This window comes from Nicotiana tabacum, chromosome 7 (assembly GCF_000715075.1).
Source record: "Nicotiana tabacum cultivar K326 chromosome 7, ASM71507v2, whole genome shotgun sequence".
Classification (NCBI taxonomy): domain Eukaryota; kingdom Viridiplantae; phylum Streptophyta; class Magnoliopsida; order Solanales; family Solanaceae; genus Nicotiana; species Nicotiana tabacum.
The window spans coordinates 3461649-3481107 of NC_134086.1; the positions used below are offsets into that span (position 1 = coordinate 3461649).

At 36.2% G+C, this 19459-nt stretch overlaps 1 protein-coding gene and 1 pseudogene across 2 annotated transcripts; one reads left to right on the forward strand and one right to left on the reverse strand.

Annotated features, from left to right (window-relative positions):
* The first annotated feature begins 246 nt into the window (after positions 1 to 246).
* Positions 247 to 5709, forward strand: LOC107794962 (putative late blight resistance protein homolog R1A-3). Of its 2 annotated transcripts, none has more exons than XM_075256887.1 (4): positions 247 to 439; positions 1824 to 1898; positions 1977 to 5210; positions 5349 to 5709. In XM_075256887.1, exons 1-3 carry the CDS (start codon positions 312 to 314, stop codon positions 4369 to 4371), a joined length of 2598 nt encoding a protein of 865 aa, XP_075112988.1. In that variant the 5' UTR covers positions 247 to 311; the 3' UTR covers positions 4372 to 5210; positions 5349 to 5709. The 2 variants fall into 2 exon arrangements, with proteins under 2 accessions (XP_075112988.1, XP_016473007.2); XM_016617521.2 differs by having other exon boundaries at positions 1980 to 5210.
* Positions 4539 to 8066, reverse strand: LOC142182622 (protein ASPARTIC PROTEASE IN GUARD CELL 1-like; annotated as a pseudogene).
* Positions 8067 to 19459: the final 11393 nt, after the last annotated feature.

Sequence of the window (19459 nt, forward strand, 5' to 3'; positions counted from 1 at the left end):
TAGGTTAGCGGCAGATTTGGCCCTTTTCCGTTGAATCTAATAGCAGAATTTGCTACGATGAACCAAAAGTACTCACTTTTAGTAAACTCAAATAACCAAAATATTCAAAAGTATATTTAAGAAACTATTTTAATCATGCCCAGACATAAGTTAGGTCTGAACAAAAGTTTGAAATTCTTGTTCAACGTGCAGGATTTTATTTTTTATTTTTTATTTTTTTTAGCCACCTTCCTGATTGGGGGGTTAGGCTAGGATTGATTAATATAAACATAATTGTTTATTAATTAAATTTAATAATCCCAACCACAACTATGAATCATCACTTGTTTACTTCAGTTTCTCATTTACACCATCTTCTTTCCTATTCCAAACTCCTCTACTCCAAAACCATAAATTCAGAACAATTAATCTTTTCTTCAGCGGCTTTTCTTAGTGCAAGGTGAGATTTTCTCTGCTTATGTCTATGTATGGATCCTATTTCTTGAACCTTTTTTTTTTTTAAAATTTATTGTAATGATTTTTATTCTTTTTAAAATCTCTTTAGTCTGATGTTTATGCTTTGCTAATGATTTTCTTTCCAAGAAACCCCCACCCGATCTAGAGAGATAGCTTGAATTTTATCCTTATAGTGGCTAATGAGGCCTTAAACAGTAGTACTCTAGGCATAAAAATGAAAAGAAATTGGAAAATGACACTGTATATATAGCCGCTAAAAAAATACTCCCTCCGTTTCATATTGTTTGAGGTACTTTTTAGTCTGTTCCAAAATGAATGACACATTTCTAAATTTGGAAATAATTCAATTTTAAACTCTTCATTTTACCTTTTTTGCTCTTAGTACTCTTAGTAAGAAGCTTTTATAACCACATAAATGGTATGATCCCACAAATTTTTTACCCCTTAATCTTTTAAGAGCACAAGTTTTAAAAGTGTTCTTCTTTTTTTCTTAAACTCCGTGCCGAGTCAAACTACCTCAAACAATATGAAACGGAGGGAGTAACAGTCAAAAAGATGTATGAAATTTGTTTGTATAAATATACATTATGTATGTTATATAAAAAAATTATACAAATTTTATACACTTTTTTAGTTACCAGATGTAAATAGTTTCTGGCACGAGCTAAAAGTGATAATACCCCATAATAATGAACAATGATTGGTATGTTGGTATCAACGAGATCTACCAAGATTACTTTTGGGTTTTTTTCACAAGAAATAAAACCAGCTGATAGCACAGGTAGCTAAATTTTAAAGATATTCATGTAACTTCTATATACACTCTCATTCTATCTACAATGTAATTACAGGTAATCATCCATAAAAAAAAAAAGCAACTAATTTAGTAGCCTTTTATTCAATTTCGAGGAGGTAAAATTCTCATCGGTATGAGTCAAGAGTATGAACCATTGGCCTCAGATGTCCATATAAAGAATACGACGAGCATAAATACTTTTTATAATTTCTAGTAGCTTTGGATATCTTTTATTAGGAATCAGAGTATTATGCGACTTTTTTCAAATCATACAAATTTAAAAACTGATTATTTTGATCTACTAGAAATTTAGTAATGAAGAGTTGGCCCTATAGTTCTTGAAAATAAAATTATAATTGACAACTAAAGTCTTTAAGTGACAAAATTGAGTTAATATTTTACAATAAATAACTTAATATATAGAAAAAAAATTTGATAATGACAATGTAAAGCTGCCTCAAGTTGCCTTTCAACGAATTTGACCCTTAATATTATACTATAGCTAATTTTTATTCTAGTTTCTAATTTCCTTCATTGTCATGGTCTTCTTTTAATTTGACGTGAACAATAGAATGTCTTTCAACAACAGTGAAGTGAGGAAGAATAAGTTTCTGTACAGGGACAACCGGGGAATCAAGAAGAAAAGGTACTTCGTAAGATTTAATTTGAACATTACGCGACAACTCTTTGCCAATCGATCTAACATAGTAATATTTATTTCTAGCAGCCGAAGAGAGACAAAGCTAATTGGCATGGAGAGCATTCAGGGTGGTGAAAGATCTCTTGCTCATGCAACGGCTTCCACCCAACATAGTCTTCCATCAATGGAAGAGGAAGTAGTTGGTTTTGAGGAGGATGCAAAAAGCATAATTCAACAATTGACTGGAGGAACAAAGGAACTAGACATTATCTCGATTGTTGGAATGCCAGGACTCGGCAAAACCACTTTGGCTAGAAAGGTGTTTAATCATTTTATTGATAATAGACACTTTGACGTTAGAGCATGGTGCTCTATTTCAAAAGAATATAGCTCGACGAAGGTGTTCTCTGAGATTCTTAAACAAGTTGTAGGCAGTATGAATGGTATAAGAGATGAAGACATACCTCACGAGTTGCGAAAGAGTCTAATGCGCAAGAGATACCTCATCGTGTTAGACGATATATGGGAAGTTAAGGCATGGGAAGAGTTGCGATTATCTTTCCCACATGGTGAAGATGGAAGCAGAGTAGTGGTAACAACTCGAGATGAACAAGTGGTTAGGCAGCTTAAGCTCCACAGCGATCCACACTTTCTTCGATTTCTCACAGTGGATGAGAGCTGGGAATTACTCCAGAAGAAAGTTTTTCAAGGAGAAATCTGTCCACAAGAGTTACTCGAAGCAGGATTGCGAGTTGCCAAAAACTGTAAAGGATTACCACTTGTGATTGTCTTGATTGCTGGAATTATTTCAAAGAAAAGGCAAGCCTCTTTGTGGTTTAAGGTCGCAAATGAATTAAGTTCCCATGCTTTAGAAGATCAAAGCATGAAGATAATAGAATCAAGTTACGACCATCTGGAAGATCACTTAAAGGCTTGCCTTCTTTACACGGGATTGTTTCCAGAAGACTACAATTTTCCGGTTTCTATTTTGCTAAAGTTGTGGATGGCTGAAAATTTTGTACAGAATTCGTACACAGATAACTTGGAGGAAGCATATACAAATTTCTTGAATGATCTAGTGAGCAAAAGCCTTGTAATGGTTTCTAAAAGGAGAGATAATGGTGAGATAAAGTACTGCACTCTTCATGATGTAGTGCGTGAGTTTTGCTTGAGAAAACTTGCAAAAGAAAAGTATATGCAGGTCATAATCCCATATAATCCATACCAATTTTTAGGTGTAAAGGAACCTCGATTATGTGTATATGTTCATGACGATCTGGCCAAGCAGTTGATGGAGCATGAATATTCATTGAATAAAATTCCAACGTTGGCGGAGTTGAGTGAAGTAGGATCTCTTGAGTTCATTGCTCATCCAAACCTCTGTAAATGGGACCTGAGTTTGACAAATCATGTCCTTTTACTTGATTGCATTAGACTTATTCGGGTGTTGGATTTGTCGAATGTCTACTTGAATGTATGTTATTGGGCTAGGGCAATGCAAGCAGTAACTCACTTGAGGTATCTTGCAATATGGACCGAAAAATTTGATTTCTCGTGGGTATCACACTTACTCGATCTACAAACTTTGCGGGTGGGGTGGCGGCCTAATTCATTAATAAGTAAGATATCCCCTGCTGGTCTTTGGAAAATGCAGAAGCTAAGGCATGTGGATATCAAGGAAATTGAATTCGAATGGGAAGACAATGATCGAGCAATTTTCGAAGAATCTTCACGAACTGTGTTACCGAACTTGAAGTCTTTCGGGAAATGCTGTATATATTTGGCTGATATGACTCCGGAGTTCTGGTGGAGATTTAAAAATATTGAACAACTCAAGCTCCACATTGTTGAACCTAGATATCATAAGTTCTCCTCACCAGAATTTGATATGCCGAATCTTGAAGAACTCCCACTTCAATCTCTCGAAGTGGGCTTCTCAGTCATGCCAGAGACGCATTTCTTTGGAACCGGAAGGGGCAGCTGTATTGTTTTCCCCTTAAATCTAAAGGAATTGTCCATTCATAGCATTGTCCTAACAGAAAAAGTTGTTTCAAATATTGCTAGACTGCGAAATCTTGAGAGACTCAAACTACGTAGAATACGCTTCAAGGATGAAGATATCAAATGTTGGGATGTACGTGATTACAAGTTCCCAGCACTCAAATATTTGAACTTAAAAGTTGTTTATATGACCAAATGGCGCTCCTCAGACGCATCCTTCCCCGTGCTTGAGAAACTGGTTATACGTCGTTGTGAGTATCTTCAACAGATCCCGTCTAGCTTCGCGGATATCCAAACACTGAAGTTGATCAGATTGTGGGGCTGCATGCAGTCAGTTGAGGATTCAGCTCTCAACATTAAAAAAGAAGTAGAAGATATGACTGGATGTGACTCTCTCCAAGTTCAAGTTGATTTTAAAAATATCCCCCGTGGAAGAAAAGATCACGATTTACGAATATTTAAAACTGTTGTTTATTAAAATTTTAAGTTCTGCTTATTCTGAAGTGGAGATGAAAATGGAAGCAGAATACTGGTGACAACTAGAGATGAAGAGGTGGCTAGGCAGCTTAAGCATCACAGTAAACCATATTTTCTTCAATTTCTAATGGTGGATGAGAGCTGGGAATTACTTCAGAAGAAAGTATTTCAAGGTGGAATCTGTCCCGCAGAGCTAGTCAAAGCAGGACAACGAGTTGCCGAAAACTGCAAAGGATTACCACTTGTGATCGTCTTGATTGCTGGAATTATTGCAGAGAAAAGGCGAGCCTCTTTGTGGCTTGAGGTTGCAATGCTTTAGAAGAACAAAGCATGAAGATAATAGAAACAAGTTATGATCATTTAAAGGCACTACAGATTTTCAGTGTCCATTTTGCTAAAGTTGTGGATGGCTGAAATTTTTACAGAGGTGAACATGGAGGAAGCATGTAAAAGATGCTTGATTGATGTAGTGAATAGAAGCGTAATAATGGTTTATGAAAGGAGAGAAGATAAAGTATTGTGTTGTTCATGATGTAGTGCGTGAGTTTATCATCCTACATATATATTCTTAAATAAATGGGGTAGCTGTGACATGACCTTCCCTTCAATTCTAAAGGATTTGTCCCTTCATAGCGCTCCTCAGAGGCATCCTTCCCCGTTCTGGAGAAACGAATTATGGATAATTGCAGGCTTAGAGAGATCCCTTCTAGCTTTGTGGATATCCCAACACTGATGTTGCTTAAGTTGATTGCCTACAGTCTGAACGTTAAAAAGGAAGTAGAAGAGATGACAGGGTATAAAAGTCTCCGAGTTCATGTCTTGTAGAACCAATAAATCATGGTATGTTATTTCATAATTATGATACACGTGCAACACGAATCGAACTCTTTCCTGTGCTTTTTTGGGTTACATCTTTTGAGTTTTTCTCTATTTTGCTTTCATTCATCATAATTATTTTCTCCAATTTCTTTGTTGCAGATAAGCTTTTGCAACAGCCTTCATTATCTGGCATTTCGGGTCGAGGAGACATCCATAGCAGCTAAACCGTTAATGTCGTCTTCTTATTTCTGTTCTTCACCAAAGCTACATAGATACAGAGACGCGCGAGAGGAAATGTTTTGCTTAGTGGATTGCTTGATTCTGCATTATTGCCAGATTAGCAATTGCATCATCATCTCCAAGCTAATATGTGTAGGATTTCACCCCTTTGATTTTTCCACATTCGATTTCGCTACAGTTTACCTTGCCTATAATGTAACATCACTATATATATAATCACAGAACAGGGAGAATGTTGTAACTCATTGAATTACTTTCTATAGTAAATAATTCCCATTAATTTCCTTTTACTAGTAGAAATAGTAGAGAAGTTTCATTTTCTATTGGCAAATAAATGTTTGGCTGTCTACGACAGCGAAACTGTCTCCTCTCCTAAGCTTGAAAACTCCCGCTATGTTTCCGACTTGAACTTACCTTGAGTGCTTCCCGGGCTCTAGGCTCGACAACGTTAATTTTTCCATCTTCAGCTGGTCTATTCTGCACTACCCTAGCAGCATTCGTCCGTCTGAACATTGGAACAGTAACAAGAAAAATGTCCTACTCCTCCACATTCATAACAGTTACCAGATCCCCTCTGCTCAGCCTTTTCTTATCTCCTCTGCAGCAAGCTCCGCTGGCCTCACGCTCCATACTGATGGTGTGTTGACGTTCTCCTGGCGCTCTCCCCCTTTCAGAAGTATGTGACTATAGGTTTTCCTCTACAGCCAATCTTCCTCAACAAATTCAGGTTTTTTCTCTCAAAAAAGTGGGCTTATTGAATATCATATTGGTTTGGTTTTGTTCACTTTCATTTTTTTAGCAGTAATGTTTTTGGATGTCTTGTAGCAGTTCTTTGTGAGCAGGTCTATATACTTTTATTTTTTATTTTTTTATGATGTGAGGTCATATGCTTTAAGACTGAAAACACTTTCTTTATTTTCAAGTAAACATTTCAAACTTCTTGAGCAATTTTTCGTGTGTATTTCTATATCTTCAGACATCTCAATTAATGAAGTAGAGAAGGGCAGAAAACAGATTAGCGGCTTACTAAAATTCAGCTTGAAAGCAAATTTTCTAGTATTAATGACTAAGACTTTGCTTAAATGCCGAGTTAGTTGAGGTGATCGCTATATAGATCATATCTACATATTAGTGATATTGACGAGTAGTAAAAACCCCACTTTATTTTTACTTTTGATACTTAATTAGATAGTGTCAGCTTCTGTGACTTTAGTCGTCACAAAATTTTGATTTAAATAATACTCCTATCAATTTTGAATCGAATGTATTAATTAAATCCGTAATTATTTAGTTAAACTGTGAAAAGTCTTTCCAAGTACAATCGATCAAGAATAGTCCCATGTTTTCCACCAAAGAACTGGAGATTTAGGTTCAGCGACTTGCCATCGACATGTATCTCCTTCAGGCCAATATTGTAGTACGGGCTGTTGCCATCCGAGACTAAAGTAAATGCGTCAGATTTATCAAGTGTATTTGCTTGGAGGAGACCTAACATCACTATGTCTCTAAACATTTATTTCCAATGCATACCTGAGAGCAAAATTGGATTTGGTAAAGGCCATGTGAGAAGGTGGTTTTATTCCACCAAGAACCATTGCTCCGCCACCAAAATCCATCCCTCAGTAGCACAAGGAGAAAGAATCACTAATTACATGTTTTTCAACAAGTTGATCGACTATACTAAGATCACCTCGGCCCAAATCCATTATACCATCAGCACGTTGGTTGTAAAGATCACTAGATTCCACAATTTCACATCCAAAAATAGCTCGTTGTGGTGCAAGCTCACTTAGATTTCCAAAAGATATTATGTCCTCTCCAAGAAATCCAAAACTTACACTCGTCTCAGCGTACCGTCTCTCATAAATACATGGCTGCCTCTTAAGTTATGGTCACAAGGATAAGCCTTATTTCATTTCACAGATTTATAGTGCTTGACATTTCCAGCTGAAACTTAGGATCTTAAATAAGACATGGCACAAAGTATAACCGATCAAAGGACAAAAATCAAATGCCATGCAATTCTAAGTGCTATATTAAGCATTTGTCACAAAATTAACAGGCTGACTCAAAGTAAAATTACTAATCATGGAGTTATTTAAGTGCTCATATTTGTTCTCCAATTAAGAGATCCTTTATGATTAGAAGGCAAATTAAGCAAGAATCACATTTAAAACATCATGAAGCTATACAATCGAGTTGTACAGCTTATTAACAAAGAGAGGCTTAGAACTATTTGTATCCAACATAGGTTAGTTTGCTCTTATTTACGTATCCACGTTTTCTTTTCCTTAATTCTTATAAATAAAAGTATCTTACCAAATGATTTCCTCACGAACCAATAGTATCTTAAGTAATGTTTATGAAATTACACCTATACATAAACATTTCAAATTTTAATTTCCATATCGAGCTATCAAAATACACAACTGCAGAATCGAGGTAAATATATAACCTTTAATATTTATTCAGAAAAAGAAAAGAGGGAAAGCAGGACAATGAGAGTTGAGCAGTGAGCAAACCATGATGGTTGCTACACTTTTTACACTCAGAGAAGGGGACATAGGTAACTGTACTCCCTGTATCAACAATAAGAGTGAACTGTGTTCCAAACCAAATATGAGTTGTATAGAATGTGCATCACAAGTTGCTTGGAATCCATTCAAACAAAATAAAAAAATACTAATAAACAAATTAGTCTGAACTAGAGGAGGAAAGGTGTGGAAATATATTCCACAACAGCTTTTCTATTGCACCACTTTTCTAATAAATCTCAACTAGAGATCTAGAATATAAAAACAGTGTAGTTAAATCAATAAACTCATAATGCAATATAGAAAACTATACTATAAAATTAATAACATTGCAGCAATCAGTAAGTGGTATGATTTGATAATTGGGAAAACAATTCTTTAGATTCTTGAAGCTAGAAAATTATATAAACCTACAATAGAAGATACTAAAAAAAATTCTCATTTAAGGAATTAAAGCTTTGGCAATCGAAACCGTACGCCCGGCAATTAGAAATTTTCATCAATCCTTAGACCTACCTAATTGAAAAACTAAATAGAGATAATTACCAACAATTCTGATGGCGGCCGGCAATTTGGTTACCGATGGAAATTTAGACAGTTTGCCCTATGAATTATTTTCTTTAATCGTAATGGTGTGAGAGGGTATAATGTTTATGCGGGAGAGAATGTTGAGGAAAATAAGAAACCAGCGGGAATACGAAAACTAAAAACAGTACTTTTATCGTCTATTTTTTTGAATGGCCACTAAAATTATAATATTTACTGGTTAATATCTATTCGCCGCTAATATTTGCCTTTCATGAATAAATTAGTGGAAGTTAATTTGTTGCCGCTAAATAATTGCCACTAAATCCCCTTTTTGTTGTAGTGTGCTCCTTGAGCTGCTTCTGCAAGGTTAGAACTAAATTTTGTAAACCAGAGTTAACTATGTTACCTGGTTCGCCATCATGAGACATGCTGGGAGTTCCACCAGTGCCTAAATTAACGAGCCCAAAACGTGGGTTTTTTCAAAGTATTCTGATTCGGAGTTGGTGTTTGTGGCGCAACTGGTAACTGGCTGGTAAAAGCTCGGAGAGCATTACTGACTTGTTGAGCAATTAAATTCTTCAGAGCATCATCGAGTGCTTGTTCTTTCGCAACTCCAGCATTTTGATTTGCCTCAAATCCATTTTGGTTCCCAATCCCGTTATTTGCTTCAAATCCATCTGGAGTTACTTCTCGTGACTGACGTTGTGAATCACGCGGTGAGGGAGGTGGGGTCCTATCACCCGCATTATTCTCCTGATGTTAAGGATCTTGTTGGTTGTTGTCGTTGACGTTCGACATGGTAAGTTTTTTGATGAAAGAATTGACTAAGCAAGCAAACGATTATCAGATTCCCGGTAACGGAACCAATTTGTTTAACCAAAAATTATGATTTAGGTCAAAGCTTATTTTAGAAGAACTCGGGTTACTGATAATCAAGTAGAAAAAAGAATAATTGACAAATAATAGCTGAATATAATGCAAAGTAAATCAATGTATTCCAATAGTATTTCGTGTCTTTACAAATGATCAGTCTTCTCCTTTTGTAGCTATCTCTAGGTAATACGTTTTGTTTCTACGATAATAGAGCCATTATTTACAATTAATGGCATTTAATGTTACGTTATAATTGGTAATCATATTTGATTCAATACAGATTCCCTAACGTTTCCGTATTTAGTGCCTGGTAATATGTATCTATGCCTTATTTACTATCAGATTCATTCTCTTCAATCATACAGAGGTTCGAACATCTATCTTTTATTTTTTTTCGGAATATCTGTCCGTGCCTGTTGAAGCTCGTGTCTCTTTGATTATACTTTGTCAACTATCATCCTTTGACTGGTCCACGTGTCATGACGTGTCAACTTTCAATAAATTCCATATACGAACTTAATTTTTCCCAATACAGTATGAAGGAAGAAAACATTGTTTTTCGTTATTTCTTAACATACTAAAGTTCAAGAAGTTTTTTTGGAAAGTTTCTTAAAATACCAACATAGTATTTTTGGATGGCTTTTTAGAAAATTATCATTAAGACAAACGCGGCAAATCTTTTACATTATGTGCACTGTGATATGTATATAAAATTATATGATCTTCCAAAAAAAAACTTACAAACAACAATAACTCAATGTAATCCCATAATTGGAGTCTGGGGAGGATAGTGCGTACGCTGATCTTACCCCTACTTGAGGAAGTAGAGAGACTGTTTTCGAAAGACCCTCATCTCAAGAAGACGAACAAAGACAATAAATCAGTACCATCAACAGAAATCACAGAAACAGTAACAACAACATAATGGCTTCCAAAAAAGAAAACTTATCTAATCAAAATCATTAATTGGTACAGCATTTTGTCATGACATGATCTATTGAGTTTTTCTCTATCTTGCTTTTATTCTTCATAATTTTTTCCTCCATTTTCTCAGTTGCAGATTAAGCTTTTGCAACACCCTTCATTATCTTAATTCTTATGTTCTTTGGATCAAGGAGAAATCTATAGCAGCTAAACCATTAATGTCGTCTTCTTATTTCTGTTCTTCACCAAAGCAACATAGGCACAGAGACGCGCGAGAGGAAATGTTTTGTTTTGTGGATTGCTTGTTTCTGCATTATATCCAGGTTAGCAATTGCATCATCATCTCCAAGCTAATATGTGTAGGACTTTATCCCTTTGATTTTTCCACATTCGATTTTGTTGCAGCTTACCTTGCCTATTATGTAACATCACTATATATATTATCACAGAACAGGGAGAATGTTGTAACTCATTGAATTACTTTCAATAGTAAATAATTTCCATTTAATTTTCTTTAACTAGTAGAAATAGTAGAGAAGTTCCATTTTCTATTGGCAAATCAATGTTTGGATGTCTTCTATGATGTGAGGTAATCTGCTTTAAGGCTGAAAGCACTTTCTTTATTTTCAAGTAAACATTTCAAACTCCTTGAGCATGTTATAGCTAGCATTATACATGAATTTTTTGGTATTATAGGTATTGGTTTCAACTGCTTCGTCCATGCTTCCATTCTATGAATCCAGGTGGACTTCCCGCCCATCGAGTACTTTTTAATAAATGTATTGGCCTTGTGGTCATGCCCCATGGTAGAACTAATTGGTCATGATCCAATCATTGTTAGAGCATGACTTTATCACCTGTGTTTAATCGTAGTTGTCCTTCTTGACACTATTGTGAAGGTGTAAATTTTCATGACTTTTAAGTAAGCGATCATACACTTGTGTTTAATGGTAGTTGTCCCTCTTGACACTATTGTGTGAAGGTGTAAATATTCATGACTTTCAAGGCCACATCATCCAGAGCCAAAGCTAGGATTTCAAACTTATGGGTTCAGAATTTGAATCGTCTTAAGTTACCGGGTTCTAAATTAATAATTTATATATATTCAATGTATTTTTTAAGACAAATACAGAGTTTGAACCAAAACTACTGAGTTCGGTTGAACCAGCTCTCGGTACTCTAGTTCCGCCCCGGGTCACATCTCTATGTTTTCATGGACATGTCATACATCTTGTCATCTCATGTGCAAGCATTACATTCGAAAAATTGACCTGCATTTACAAAACTATAACCCCATTTATATTTATATAAGAGATACTCCAATATGTTTGCAAGATAATTTAGATAGTACTCGCTTCTCCATTATATTAGAAATCATTGCTTTGAAAGTTACAGAAACTTTTGGCATTTATGTCGAATAAACCTCTTTAGTCTATAACAAAGTGTGGCTAAAATATTACCTTATTTTCAGCCTCTCTCAACCATAGAACTTGTATGATCTTAAGAGAGTTTAGATTGAACGAACTCGTCTGCAATCTAGACCCCCGTAATGGGTTATTTACTATGAGAATCCGAATTAATTGAATCAGTGTAGTTTTGACAAGCTCACCTGCCACCGAATATTTTAATGTATAAATTTTCTAAATAAGTGTCAAATTTGATAAGACAAGACGTACTGTATGTGAGCAATAATGCAAAAGCTATGCTTGTAAAATGGCATCTGGTGCAGGGTGATTGGTGTAACACTCTGTAAATTCGGATTATGTGTGGACGTGTTAAATGAGTACTAATGTTATATTTTAGACATATGAAGTCCTATCGAGATGAGTATGGGCGGAAATAGTTGTTTTAAAATTAAGACGGAGAGTAAGGTGTTGCGAACCAAGATGACTCTGTAAGGACTTGTGGGCTAGAAGAAGTGAATGAGGCTGAGTCAATTAGGATAATTGGACTGAGTAAAATGTTGGAGAGTTTTATTTGGGATCCGGGCCCATTAAGCAAATGATTAAAAAGGGATTAGCGGTTAGTAAAAAGGATTATGCCTATTGTTGAAGAAGAAAATGTATGTTCCTCTCATCTCCTTGCTCTGAGTCTAAGCTTCTCATCTCCCTTCTTCTATCTGTATGTCTTCTCCTATATCCATAACTTTCTATATTTAGTATTTCCATTGTTGTCCTATAATTTGAGTGTTAGTTCGACTAATAGCAATTGTATTAGAGTTTCGGTTATTATCAATATACATTGAGATTCCAGTATTCATTACATGAGGTGCATAAGATTCAATATAATCGACTAAGTTTATGGAAGGTCTATCATTTATCAGGATTTTGTGAAAATATGTTGAGAATTTGGGAAAATATAAAACATAAAAGTTGTATTCCTTTGAAATATCTTTCCACTGATATATTAAGGAGACCAAACGGACATCTTTACAAAAAGTTATATGCATTTTACTGGACAATATGCAGTCTGTGCGCCTAGCTATTCCCGTGCGTGGCCGTGCACTTGTGGCAGTGCCACTGCCTTTGATGTGCGTTCAAGTACGCGATTGGACCTTAAGCTGCATGGGGTTGCACCCGGGAAGCCGTTTTAAAAGCTATACTTCGTTCCCCACACCCCAAAACACAAAAACTTGCTCTAGAAAGGAAGCTTTTAATAACCCAACTTCCTCCAAAGCCCCTCCATTATCCAAAGTAAGTTCTAATGATGATTCTAAGTTGATTTCAATTCTCCAACACCTTATTAATTTGGGTAAACCCTCCAAATAATTAGATATTCGATTGAGACATCATTGTTGAGAAAAGAAACCCTAGAACTCAAATTCAAGAGGATTGAATGTCAAAAAGATAATATCTTCACCCTCTAATTGATTATAGCATTGGATTAATGATTATAAACTCTATGTTCATGAGATATGAGTTGGGAGGTTTGATATAAAAGCTTGAACGGTTATAGATTTCGATTGTTGGTTGTTGATTATTGATTAAATGTGTTGTTTATCTTATGGGGTGATGAAGAATGATATTTATTATAACAATTTGAGATTTTAGAATTTATCAAGGAGAAAAAGAATGGGTTGTTGGGTGTAGAAACACAATTAATGAGAGCTATGAAACTTTATATCATCCAAGTGTTTGATAAAATGTCTAAGTGGCCAAAACATGAGTATTATTGCTAATATAGAATCTTTTTGACTTGTATTGATATAGATTAAAGTTGAAAGTATTGGCGAATGTTGTATTACGCTCAAGAGCAGGAAATTAAGGCATGTGAGGCTAACTCTCTATGTTTGGGAATGTTAATGATTCTCCCTACACTGCTTTTACAACGTTACTAATTGGCTTAGAAATATTTTTAAGCCTAGTTCCTTGAATAGTTGTAGAACTTCTATTCTCTAGCTTCGTAACTCGTTCATGACTTTCATTCTGAATGTTGTGAGCTCAGTGCGTAATCAATATAGACTTGTGTTTGATGCCCATGAGTCTCGGTCTAGATGACTCATCATGTCATAAACAGTTGATCTTCAGTTCTCATAATCAGTTAATGAAGGCTTGTCTCAATCTAGTTCTACTCAACACTCTAGTATCATATAACTCAGTATGGTTCAGTATTCTAGTGTCATGTATTGATGTATGATTCTCTGTTCCTGATTTTAAATCCCTAAATGTTGAACACCTGTATTTGGGCCGCAGTTTATGCTTTATGCATCTTTGAGCCTCTTATTATATTCAGCTTTTTTACAAGTATCCTCTATGCAGTAGAGAAGACGTCTTCTTATATTCCAAAGTTTGTCTTCAATCAACAACAACTACGCCTCAATCTGAAACAAGTTAGAAAAATTATCTTAATCCGTAAGAGTAGAAATACACGACTGTAAGAAAGAACGGAAAAGGGTCTAATATATCCCTCTACTATGATAAATTATTTTAAGTTATCCTCCGCTATACTATTGGACTATAAAACTCCCTGCCGTCTTACTATCCTAACAAATGTATCCTTAAGTGGACGGAGGGGATACATGGCACCCATCTGTGCTTTTTTTGCATCTAGTATCATATTTAGTCGACCCATCCACGATACCTCATACCCATAACCATAACCCATAATTTATAACACAAAATAAACCCCAACCCTAAATTATACTCCTACAGCAATTTCCATCAAGTACTAGATTCAAAAGAGAGGAATGTTTTTTTCTTTTCTTTTACGGTCTCGAGTTTGACAGAACTCTTTTCTTTTTCTTTCACCCCATTCGTCTGCAAAAGTTATCATTTGAAAGAAAATATAAAAAGTTGAATACATATTAACACTTGAATGTTTGTGACTGACATTTTCTTCTTAATCAACTACTCTAATTCAATTTCTGATGTACATTTGAAGCCATATGCCAATATAACGAAATATCAACTTGCAGAAACAACAAATTTCTTCAACCCTCCCAACTTTCCGACAACAATTCCTCTATAATGTTAGTATTTTTTTCAGGCTCTCCTAAAGCCACCTTTGTAGTTTAAGCACAATGTCTGTTGCACTCCCTTGTAGTACGAAAAGATCAGTCAGTCTGTAATGGCTGTAGGAGTATAACTTAGGGTTGGGATTTATTTTGTGTTATAAATTACAAGTTACTGGTTATGGGCATAGGGTATCATGGAGCGGGCCGATTAGATATGATATCAGATATAAAAAAGGCACGGATGAGTGTTAAATGTCCCCTCCGTCCTCTTAAGGATACATTTGTTAGGATAGTAAGGTAATAGGGAGTTTTATGGTTCAATAGTATAGCAGAGGACAACTTTAAATAATTTATTATACTAGAAGGACAGATCAGACTCTTTTTCAAAGAAAGAATAATGTTGTTTGGCCATCAAATCTATAAGAACCTTTTCAAATGAAGCCTCTCCCCGTGCCAAGGTAATAGAATGAATGAAGCTAACTCTAACATCCACGTAAAGACTCAAAAGTACAATCAATTTCAAATTTGTTATAATATTAGGTTGGTCCTGTTGAATTTGACAAAATGTTTGTCCCACATCGGTGGGAAAACAAAAGTTGGGGGGATTTTCCCCCTATAAAAGAAGGCTTAATGTTTAGGTTTTAAACACACCTCTCATTTGCCTTCTCATCTGTTTAAGGCATTTGTATCTTCTCTCTTTAGTATTATTTCACTTGTATTTTTGGAGTGGAATAAAATATTGGTTGTGTCCGAGGAGTAGGCAAAATTAGCCGAACCTCGAAAATTCTGGTGTTCCCTTTATTGTTTCTTTGTTGTCTTATTTATTATTTGGTGGCTGTCATAAATTTTGGTATAGTAGTTGTGACTTATTCACACTCTATACATTTGGCTTCGGCAACAATGGGTATCAGAGCCAAGGTACTGTCTAAGTATGCTCTGTGGTTGCAGCATAGTCTGATCTTCCACATCAGAAAAGATTTATCTTGGTAACTGTGTCAAGGTTCTGTCTGAGTATGCTCTGTAGTTGCAGCTTAGTCTGATCTTCTACATCAGAAAGGAAATAATCTTGATTTGTGTCGTCAGCTATTAAATAATATTTGTGTCAAATATGGGAGATAATAAACAAGAAGAATCTACATCAAGTGTCAACAATACGTCATCATTGGCATCTTCGCTTATGACAAGAATTGTGTCAAATGCGAAATTTGCGGTAGAAATTCTTGACGGGTCCGGGCATTTTGGGATGTGGCAAGGCGAGGTTCTAGATGTCCTTTTTCAACAAGGGCTAGATCTGGCCATTGAAGAAAAGAAACCAGATGTTATTGGAGAAGAAGATTGGAAGATTCTCAACCGTGTTGCTTGCGGTACCATTCGATCCTACCTTGCTAGAGAGCAGAAATATCCATACACAAAGGAAACTTCTGCAAGTAGATTATGGAAAGCACTGGAGGATAAATTTTTGAAGAAAAACAGTCAAAATAAATTGTACATGAAGAAGAGATTGTTTCACTTCACCTATGTTCCTGGTACCACGATGAATGAACATATCACCAGTTTCAATAAGTTGGTTACAGATTTGCAAAATATGGATACAACTTATGATAATGGTGACTTGGCCTTGATGTTGTTGGCGTCACTTCCTGATGAGTACGAGCACCTTGAAACTACTCTACTCCATGGAAATGACAAAGTTTCTCTCAGAGAAGTTTGTTCGGCTTTGTACAGCTATGAACAAAGAAAGCGAGAAAAACAGAAGGGCGGAGAAGGAGAAGCACTATTTGTGAGGAGTCGTCCTCAAAATCAAACGAGGACAAAGAAGGGAAGATCCAAGTCAAGATCCAGACCCAGCAAAGATGAATGTGCCTTTTGTCGAGAAAAAGGGCACTGGAAGAAAGACTGTCCGAAGTTGAAGAATAAGGCCAAATATAATAATGGAAAGGCCATTATGGATTCAAATGTAGCTGATTGTGATGATTCAGACTTCTCATTAGTTACAACAGAGTCATTAACATCATCAGACATATGGTTGATGGACTCGGCTTGTAGCCATCATATGTGTCCCAACAGGGACTGGTTTGTGGAATTTCAAGAAGGAGAATATGGAGTCATCCACACAGCGGATAACAGTCCTCTTACCTCATATGGCATTGGTTCAATACGATTAAGGAACCATGATGGAATGATCAGAACATTGACAGATGTTCGATATGTACCGGATTTGAAGAAGAATCTCATCTCTGTGGGAGCCCTGGAATCAAAAGGGTTCAAAATCATTGCAGAAAATGGAGTGATGAGAGTATGCTCCGGTGCACTAGTGGTAATGAAGGCTAATCGGAAGAATAATAATATGTACCGCTATCGTGGTAGTACAGTTATTGGGACAGCGACAGTGACATCCAGTGACGACAAAGAGGCAGAAGCAACCAAGCTATGGCACATGCGCTTGGGACATGCTGGAGGAAAATCTTTGAAAACTCTATCAGATCAAGGATTGTTAAAAGGAGTAAAGGCTTGCAACTTGGAGTTTTGTGAGCATTGTGTCAAAGGGAAACAGACAAGGGTTAAATTTGGTACAACGATCCATAATACTAAAGGCATTTTGGATTATGTACACTCTGATGTTTGGGGTCCTTCCAAAACACCTTCATTGGGTGGGAAGCACTATTTTGTAACCTTTGTTGATGATTTTTCCCGAAGAGTATGGGTGTATACAATGAAGAGCAAAGATGAAGTGCTGGGAAATTTTCTCAAATGGAAGACGATGGTGGAGAATCAGACAGGCAGGAGGATCAAGTGTATTCGCATAGACAATGGAGATGAATACAAAAATGATCATTTCAATAAGGTATGTGAAAATGATGGCATCGTCCGACACTTCACTGTTAGACATACACCACAACAAAATGGAGTGGCAGAACGTATGAACCGGACCTTGCTGGAGAAGGTACGGTGTATGTTGTCCAATGCTGGCTTGGGCAAAGAATTTTGGGCTGAGGCAATTACATATGCATTCCACCTCATTAATCGCTTACCATCTGCTGCTATTAATGGCAAGACACCATTTGAAAAATGGTATGGAAAACCTGCTGTAGATTATAACTCTTTGCACGTGTTTGGCTCAACTGCATATTATCATGTGACGGAGTCAAAATTGGATCCAAGGGCAAAGAAGGCTATTTTTATGGGAATTACTTCTGGAGTCAAAGGATATCGCTTATGGTGTCCTATGACAAAGAAAGTAATATTCAGCAGGGATGTTACCTTTGATGAATCTGCTATGGTAAATAAGGTAACAGAAGATACCAAACAAAATAAAGGTGCTTCTAAGCAGGTGGAGTTTGAGGGAAAATTTATTTTTCCTACACAAGAAGCAGAGGAGAAAACAAATGAAGATTATCCTCTAGAAGGAGAGCCAGTAGATGAGATTCCAACTCAGGAACCTCAACAACAACTTGAATCAATAGCAACCAGCAGGCCAAAAAGAACAATAACGAAACCTGTTCGTCTCATAGAGACGGTTGCTTGTGCAACCTCAATTGTAGCTGATGATGTTCCTACTACTTATAAAGACGTTGTCCAAAGTTCAGAAGAAGATAAGTGGAGGATTTCCATGAATGATGAAATACAGTCCCTTCATCAGAATCATACATGGAGATTGGCCAATCTCCCGAAGGGAAAGAAAGCAATTGGGTGCAAATGGGTATTTGCAAAGAAGGAAGGATTTCCTAACCAAGTAGATGTTCTCTACAAAGCAAGATTGGTGGCCAAAGGATATTCTCAAAAGGAGGGAATTGATTACAATGAAGTGTTTTCTTCAGTTGTAAAACATTCCTCCATTAGAATTATGTTGGCTTTGGTAGCACAATTGGATTTGGAACTAGTTCAGATGGATGTAAAAACTGCGTTTTTACATGGAAACTTGGAGGAGGAAATCTACATGACTCAGCCAGAAGGATTCAAAGTTGCTGGAAAAGAAAATATGGTGTGCAAACTTGAAAAATCGTTGTACGGATTGAAACAATCTTCTAGACAATGGTACAAGCGATTTGATGAGTTTATGTTGCGGCAAGGGTACAAGAGAAGCAAATACGATCATTGTGTGTATTTGCACAAGCTTAAAGATGGTTCCTTTGTATATCTTCTCCTATATGTTGATGATATGTTGATAGCTTCCAAAAATTTGGAAGAAATTGATAAGTTGAAGATTCAACTGAAGAAGGAGTTCGAGATGAAGGATTTGGGTGAGGCAAAGAAAATTCTTGGCATGGAGATAATTAGAGATAGACGTTCAAAGAAACTCTGTTTATCTCAAAAGGAATATTTGAAGAGAGTACTTCAACGTTTTGGCATAGATGACAAGACTAAGCCAGTTAGTACTCCACTTGCTTCCCATTTTAAGCTAAGTACTACTATGTCGCCAATGGATGAAGTTGAACGAAAGTATATGTCAAAGGTACCATACGCAAATGTTGTTGGTAGCTTGATGTATGCAATGGTTTGCACAAGGCCTGACATTTCACAAGCTGTTGGAGTTATTAGCAGATATATGCACAATCCAGGGAAGGAGCATTGGCAAGCTGTGAAGTGGATTCTACGGTATATTCATAATACTGTAGATGTCAGGTTAGTTTTTGAGCAGGAAGACAATCAGTCTGTAGTTGGATATTGTGACTCAGATTTTGCGGGTGATCTGGACAAACGAAGATCAACTACTGGTT